Below are 8149 nucleotides of genomic sequence, written 5' to 3'. Positions count from 1 at the left end.
TTTTTTGGTTTTTCGAGACAGGGTTTCTCTGTAGCTTTGGAGCCTGTCCTGGAACTCCCTTGGTAGACCAGGCTGGCCTCGAACTCACAGAGATCCGTCTGCCTCTGCCTCCTGAGTGCTGGGATTACAGGCGTGCGCCACCACCGCCCGGCTGATCTTCAGATTTCTCATTACAGTTTTTCATCCCTTAATACTTGGGTGTGTATTTGTGTCTGTCTCTGTCCCCTGAGTGCTGATTCTAAAGGTGTGCATCACTATGCCCAGCCAACTCTGTGGTTTAAATACTATTTAAGCTATTTCAGTACCAAATCCAAGATCAGAAGATCCAAGATCTATTAGTTCAGAGTAAGTTTTAGCATATTATCATTTTAGCATATAATCTTTATATACTTAAGACTGTGGGTAGGGGCTAGAGAGATAGTTCAATAGTTGAGGTCACTTGCTTCCCTTCCCAGGGACCCAAGTTCAGTTCCCAGCACCCTGATCAAGTGGCTCACAACTGACTGTATCTCCAGCTCTAGGGGAGCTAGTAACCAGGCTCTTCTGGCCTGTCACTTGTACATATTTACGTGCAGAAACACACACACACATAAATAAAAATAACAAATCTTTAAAAAACAAAAAGAGGCTGGAAAAATGGTTCAACAGTTAAGAGCATTTCTCCTTACAGAGGGCCAGGTTCAATTCCCAGCACCCACCATCTGTAACTCCTATCCCAAAGGATCCAATGCTGCCTGCTAGGGTCCATGGGCACCAGAAACACATGTGGGGCATTGACATACATTTAGGCAGAACACACATCTTTTTAAAAAAAAAAATTCAATTAAAAGAAAAGAAAGCAGGTTACTCAGATTTCCTCAAGATTCTAAGACAATACAGTATTTTCCTCTCGGATCTTTATATTCACTTAAATGCTGCTTTTGAAGAGGTCTTTTCCAGCTAGGCATATTGGTGTGCTTTCTCTCTCTTTTTTTTCTTTTCTTTTTTCAGTTTTTTTCGAGACAAGGTTTCTCTGTAGCTTTGGTGCCTGTCCTGGAACTAGTTTGTGTAGATCAGGCTGGCCTTAACCTCACAGAGCAGTCTTTTTTTTTTTTTCTCCTTTGTTTTCTTGCAGCATTGGAGAATTTGTGGCTCATATCTTTAGCTGTTACAAAAGTACAATTGGATAGATGCATGGTCACTATGGGTGGGGCTAGGAAATGGAACTTTCCTTATATTTGGTTTGTAGCTGAGAAAACCAGAAAATTGCGAGTGTGTGTTATTTATTTAAGTAGAGCTAGAGAATGACCACGTCCTTGCAGGCTCTTAAATTATGAAATAGATAAAGGTTATGAAATGTGAATACAGAGAAGTGAAACTATAAAGAGTTTTTTTGTTGTACAGATTTTTTAATAAAATGACAAAGAAGTAATCAAATTGAACTCTCCATATTTTTTCTATAAATACTACAAGATTATTAAAATGAAATGTTCATTTCCTTTTATATTTAACTGGACCGTGGAATGCCTAATATACAAGTTTCTTTGGTAATCTTTCCCTTCTGTTTTTATTTAAAAAATATTACTGGTACATATTTCATTTGACTTATTCATTGTGCTTTAAATAAAAGACAGCAACTTTGTTGGAAATGTTCAGGAGCTGCTGTAAAGCTTCAGGAACCCAGGGGTTTTCTGGTGGTGTTGGTGGCACTTCTGGGTTTTTACAGTGAGTTGATTGCCGAATAACGCACATAGAGTGAGATCTCTCACTTGATATTTTAAAGGCAGGTTAAAAATACATGGGCAGCATTACTCTAAAATCAACATGAAGAGAACTGTCGCTTTATACACAGTACTTAACCAGCTAGGAACACCATGATCACGAAGGTGGTTTTCCCGGGACCAGGTGTCTCCATTGCACTCCAGGTGTGCTGACCCCTGCGAGTTCCCAAAATGGAGGAAACTCCACTGCAAAATATATGATAGTGAGGAACTGCGTTTGTGCTTTCATCTGAATGAAAGTTTATTTTTAAAAAATTGTATAAATGATAAAAGTACTAAGGGCTGGAGGGATGACTCTGTGGTTAAAAGCCCTGGCTACTCTTGTACAGGACCCAGGTTTATTTCCTCAGATCCACATGAGGGACCACCTGTTACTCCTCTGGCCCTGCAGGCACCCTGAATGTGCATGATACAGTTTCAATGTACAGACAAAAAGACCCGTACACATAAAATAAAGTGAATACATTTTAAAATGTAAAAAGCAAATAGCTGTAAAGTTTTTTTTTTAAAAAAAAAAAAAAAGGCAAATAAATGCCAGGTGGTGGTGCCACACGCCTTTAATCCCAGGACTTGGGAGGCAGACGGGTCTCTGTGAGTTCGAGGCCAGCCTAGTCTACAAGAGCTAATTCCAGGACAGGCACCAAAGCTACACAGAGAAACCCTGTCTCAAAAAGAGAGAGAGAGAGAGAGAGAGAAGATAAATAACTTACAACAATGATAAAAACAAAACAAAAAAATATGTTAGGCTTGGTTGGATATGCTTTTAATCCTAGCGTTGAAGAGATAGAGGCAGGATGATCTCTGCAAGTCCCAGGCCAGCCAGGGTTATACATTGAAACCCTGTCTCAAATAAATACATGACTTTTTTTTTTTTTTTGGTTTTTTCGAGACAGGGTTTCTCTGGCTTTGGAGCCTGTCCTGGAACTAGCTCTGTAGACCAGGCTGGTCTCGAACTCACAGAGATCCACCTGCCTCTGCCTCCCGAGTGCTGGGATTAAAGGCGTGCGCCACCATCGCCCGGCTAAATACATGACTTTTAACCTATATGGCAACCAGGAAGCAAATTTACATTTATGTTGTAGAACATGTGGGGAAGTAAAAGAATGATGTTCCAATTGGATTTTTATATCTGGGATATTTCATTTGTAGAGCACTTGAGGGCCATGGGTTTGATCATTAAGACTACTCAAAATTAAAAATAAATCCTTTAAACCTTTATTGGTGTGGCTTGAGAGATGGCTCAGTGAGGAAGTATGAGGACCTAAGCACAGAGAATCATCACACAGGTTAGGGAAAGGCATAGCAACGCACAACTATAATCCCAGCACTAGGGAGATAGAGATGGGTAGATCTCAGGAAGAACAGTGAGCGACACTGTCTCCAGTAATAATAGTAGCCATAGTAACCATGATAGACAGAGGTGCCTGTAACAGGAAACCCCTGGGCTGTGCACACACTTGCACAGGGAAGCACGCTTGTATATATGTTACGCATGCATACATTATCAGTAAGTTCTGTTCATGTGGCTTTAAGATTAAACTAAATACAATAATATAACTATGTTTATGAAATATAACCATGAATTTGTTTTCTAATTTATTTTTGCTTGTTTGGGTTTTTGTTTGTTTGTTGGTTGGTTTTTCGAGACAGGGTTTCTCTATAGATTTGGAGCCTGTCCTGGAACTAGCCCTTGTAGACCAGGCTGGTCTCAAACTCACAGAGATCTGCCTGCCTCTTCCTCCCAAGTGCTGGAATTAAAAACGTGCGCCACCGCCACCACCCGGCTTCTAATTATTTTTATATATAATTATTTAACTTTATTTTATGTGCATTGGTGTGAAGGTATTGGATCCCCTGGAACTGGAGTTACAGACGGCTGTGAGCTGCCACGTGGGTGCTGGAAATTGAACTCAGGTCCTCTGGGAGAGCAGCCTTAACCACTGAGCCATCTCTCCAGCCTGAATTTCCTGACTAGTGTAAAAGTACTTTAGATTTGGTCAAGTACTAATGCATTGGCAGGGGGATAGTTGAGTCCATGAAACTGCATGTTATTTCAGCTAATTGTTTCTTATAACAAAACACAGTGCAGATTTCACATTGACTCCAGTTAATGTTCATGAATTATTTGGCATATAATTGTAACTTTAATTATATATATATATATATATATATATATATATATATATAATAGATAGTCTTTAATCTTGGCACTCAGAGAGACACATGTGTATATGTACACACAAAATCACAAATAGATACATGAATGATACTTTTGTTGTTGTTGTTTTAAGGCAGGGTTTCTCTGTAGCTTTGGAGCCTATCCTGGAACTGGCTCTTGTAGACCAGGCTGGTCTCGAACTCACAGAGATCTGCCTGCCCTGCCTCCCGAGTGCTGGGATTAAAGGCATGCACCACCACCGCCCGGCTTGAATGATATGTTTTAAATCTTTGTTTTCACAGGACTTTGCATCACGGGCAAAACTGGCAGTTCAAAACCTAGTACAGAAAGTTGGATTTTTTGGAATTTTGGCCTGTGCTTCTGTAAGTAGATTATATTTAATTAATATATATTAATTAATTAATCACATATAAATCTCACTAAATGATGTGAATATATTTTGATGATCAGTTTGTTTTGTGTGTATGTGTATGAGTGTTTTGTGCTCCTGTAAATATGTCCATGTACCACATTCATTCCTCGTGCCTGCTAAGGTCCTCTGGAGAGCTGGAGTGACAGATGGTTGTGAGCCTCCATGTTCGTGCTGGAGACTGAACTGGGAACTCCGAGCCGTCCCTCCAGCAGCTCAGTTTGTTTTTAAAGACGCACTCCTGAATGAACAGAAATGTTTGTGCAATTTTTTGTTGTTGTTGTTTTGTTTGTTTGTTTTCTTTTAGAAACAGAATCTTATAATGTAGTCCTGGCTGGAACTCACAGAAATCATCCTCCTGCCTCTACCTACTAATGCTACAATTAAAGGTGTGCCCAACTATACCCAGCTGTTATCGCTTTTGCTGAATATATTAATTGAGCTTACTTGCATCGGACAGGTTCACAGTCTTGTTTATTGACTTCAAGCATTTCATTATACAATAATGACTTCGGATCTGAAAGACTTGATTCAGCGAGAACAAAAGAAATAAAATCTATTATTCCCCCAAAGAATTAATAATGAAATGAATTAGATAAGTCTTTTTCCAGAGTTTCGAGTATTAACAGGAAGATTCATATAAATATAAACCTGACTTAAGACATCTTACCTCCTACTTAGATTGTTGCCATTGTTTTGGAAGAAAGAGGAATTCAGTTGTCAGAATCATAAAAAGTCAAGGTACTGACATGTACCTATAATCTCAACAGTGGCAAGATGGGAAATGGAGTCAGACAGTCCCTGATATACACACACACTCACACTTAAACCAAAATGTCCATGTGCCTAAACTAGTGATGTTGATCCTGGAAACACTAGAAGTTTTCATAGTGTACTCCTTTCTCTCAATGATACGACAAATACAAAATGGCACTTTGATAGATCTGTGACAAACCAGATGTGGAGCACAGCTATAGCCCAGCTATAGCTGAGGAGTGGAAACAGGAGGATCAGAAGTTCAAAGCCTTTCTTGGTGACGTAGCAGGCTTGAAGGTTACACCTAGGATACTTGAGACTTTATCTCCTAAAGCAGCTTGAGTTGATGAGATGATTGAATAAGTAAGTAAAGGCACTTGTGGCCTGAGCTCAACCCCCAGGATCCAAGTAAAGCTGAGTTACAGAACAGCCAAGACTACACAGAAAGACTCTGTCAATCAAAACAATAATCTCAAGAACCAAGTAGTAAATGTTACCGATATGTACTTACATGGTAGAGTGTTCACATAGCATAGGCCAAAAAATAACGGATGAAAGAAAGGAGAAGGGAAAGGTGTTTGCTATCTCAAAGGGGATGAACAATGAGTAGAGACAGTTGAAATACAGTATTAGAAGCCAGGTGTGGTGGTCTTGCTTTTTAAACTCCAAATTTGGGAAGCAGATGAAGGCAAATCTCTCTGAGTTTAGGCTAGCCTGGTCTATACACTGAGTTCCAGAGGTCCATAGAGAGGCCCTGTCTCAGAAAAATTGATAAAATAAATCTTTAAAAGTTTAGCCTGGCGTGGTGGTACACACTTTTAGCCCTGCTTCTCAAGGCAGACACAGGTGCATCTCTGAGATCAAGGCTAGCTTGATCTACAGAGTGTGTTCCAGGACAACCAGGGCTACACAGGAACCATGTCTGTTTGGGGGGGGGGGACAGAAAGAGAGAGAAGAAAAGAAGGAAGATACTGTGTTAAGTGAAAAGTACTATGGTACTGAGGAGCCTATTGCATGATAATGTTCTTGATTGGAGGCCAAGAGAACAAGCTGAGAGCTAGAGTGCCTGGGTTCAGATCTTTTTTGTAGGGGAAATGCTTTATTCTGTCTAACCATTTTTTCTCTGCAAAATGAGTGTAATAGATTCATATGGGGTTAGGTGTGTTGGTAAGGCAAGCTGCTTAGAACAACCTAACTAGCCAGAACACTTGGTAAAAGTTGTCTCAGTATTCCTGGGGAAAATGAACTTTATTGGTACTCATTTGTAACTGTGTGTTGGAAATTCACTCCTCCATTCTTGACATTCTCTTGATTGTGTACAGATAAGAGTTAACATAAGTTTAGAGATGAGTTTGACTGCCTAGAAATTTTTTTCTAAGATGTTTTTAATTAAGATTAAAGGGACAATTTATTAGTTTGTTTTGATTTTTCAAGACATGGTTTCTCTATGTTGCTTTGGAACCTGTCCTAGAACTTGCTCTGTAGACCAGACTGTCCTTGAACTCACAGAGATTTGCCTTCCTCTGCCTCCCAAGTGGTGGGATTAAAAGCACAGGCCACAACCACCCTGCTTTTAAACTTAGATAAAATTCCTAGGTTAAAGCAATTCTTTAGGGGTTTTTTTTTTTTTTATTCCACATCACATGCTTTATTTGGACTTAACACTGATAATTTCATTCTAAACACTTGGTTGACATCCATTTTTATATGTATAGTAATAAGCTATACAGAATATACAGATGAAAGCTATGAGTAGTACACAGTTCTTTTAAAAATGTTTCATAAAGAATACAGAGAAAGGAAAAATAATCACACATCCAGTATCTCAACAACTTCTAAAAATAAAACTACAGAGATGTAAAATATAAACAAATCAAACAACACATAGATTATCAACTCTGAAAGAAAGTTATAGGCCAGCACCAGCCATTTTTTCAAGAACTAAAATAATAGTTAAGCACAAATGTATTACAAAGCTAACTACACATGTATGATATATAAAATAAGCAGTGTAATTCTACATTAACAAGTTTTTCACAATGTATAGTTGTCTTTCCAATCAATAATTTCTAATCCTAGTTATTAAGAATTAACTGCTGACTTTCATAATGGCAACCTAATTTCTGACATACAATGCAAAATGATATATACCTTCATTAAATTCAAAATACTATAAATAGTCAATTTTAAACTATCATAAATGTGTATGCAAAGGCCTTTTAAAAAACAAGGTTATAGGAATATAAGAAAACTAGTTTTCCAACATTCAAATAACAAAATGGTTATAAAATGCACACATTATACTTCCTAAGTAAAAACTGTCAAACCAAGATCACAAAAATATTACCCAAAAAAGGTCATATTTTTTCACCACTCATCTTTGTCCCTGCATCTTCATTACAGCTGTCTAATTCACCAAGACCACTTTCTGATTCAGTGAGTCTTTCCTGCATGGCCACTGGGTTTTCAGCGTCACTGTTCGAAGCAGCAGCTGCAGCAGCCGGGTCGGCAGGGCCTTCTTCTCCCTCTACTTTAGCTAGCCTGTAACTAGTCAGCATCTCCTCCAGAAGTTGTCGGTAGTTTCCCCTATGATTAATTCTCATTTGCCTGAGAGCTTCCACCAATTTTCCCTGTGATCCACTTTCCTCTGCTTCATCGGAGGCCTTTTTTTAAGATTTAAGACCCCAGCGTCAGTAGACAAACGAGGATATCACATGTATTTCATAACATCACACAAAGCACTATTTTTCTCTACCATAAGCAACACAGTTAAGCGAACATTTTCATTAATTATCAGTTCTTACCTGTGCAGATTAATAAAAACTTGTAATTAAGTTATTGTTATTTTTAGTCAATTACCATGAACTAGTTTGTCTTATTCTAATTACTACTTGAAGTTTAATCTGAAACTTTGCTTTTAGAATTCTTACACGAACATTTTCTAAACTAACTTACTTTTAAAAAATTGCAGGCTTAACTGACTTAGTTCAAAGGGAAACAGTGTTTGAAAGCAAGACAAAGGACAGAAGAGCAGTCACCAGAAGG

General features: G+C 38.5%; 1 protein-coding gene and 1 non-coding gene across 3 annotated transcripts in view; both read left to right on the top strand.

The window, feature by feature from the left end:
• Positions 1-8149, top strand: part of Vmp1 (vacuole membrane protein 1) — a 99761-nt gene that overhangs the window by 66607 nt on the left and 25005 nt on the right. For both annotated transcript variants that reach the window (XM_005350465.3, XM_013347563.2), the window contains exon 8: positions 4221-4301. In XM_005350465.3, coding sequence (XP_005350522.1) covers positions 4221-4301 — 81 coding nt within the window. The remainder of the gene's footprint in view (positions 1-4220; positions 4302-8149) is intronic.
• On the top strand, positions 1831-1991 carry LOC113456396. The gene has a single exon (XR_003377218.1). It is a non-coding gene; the product is annotated as a U1 spliceosomal RNA (small nuclear RNA).

Source organism: Microtus ochrogaster, chromosome 7, assembly GCF_000317375.1.
Source record: "Microtus ochrogaster isolate Prairie Vole_2 chromosome 7, MicOch1.0, whole genome shotgun sequence".
Lineage (NCBI taxonomy): Eukaryota > Metazoa > Chordata > Mammalia > Rodentia > Cricetidae > Microtus > Microtus ochrogaster.
Note: the sequence above shows the minus strand (reverse complement) of the source record. Positions and strands in the feature narration are given on the sequence as shown.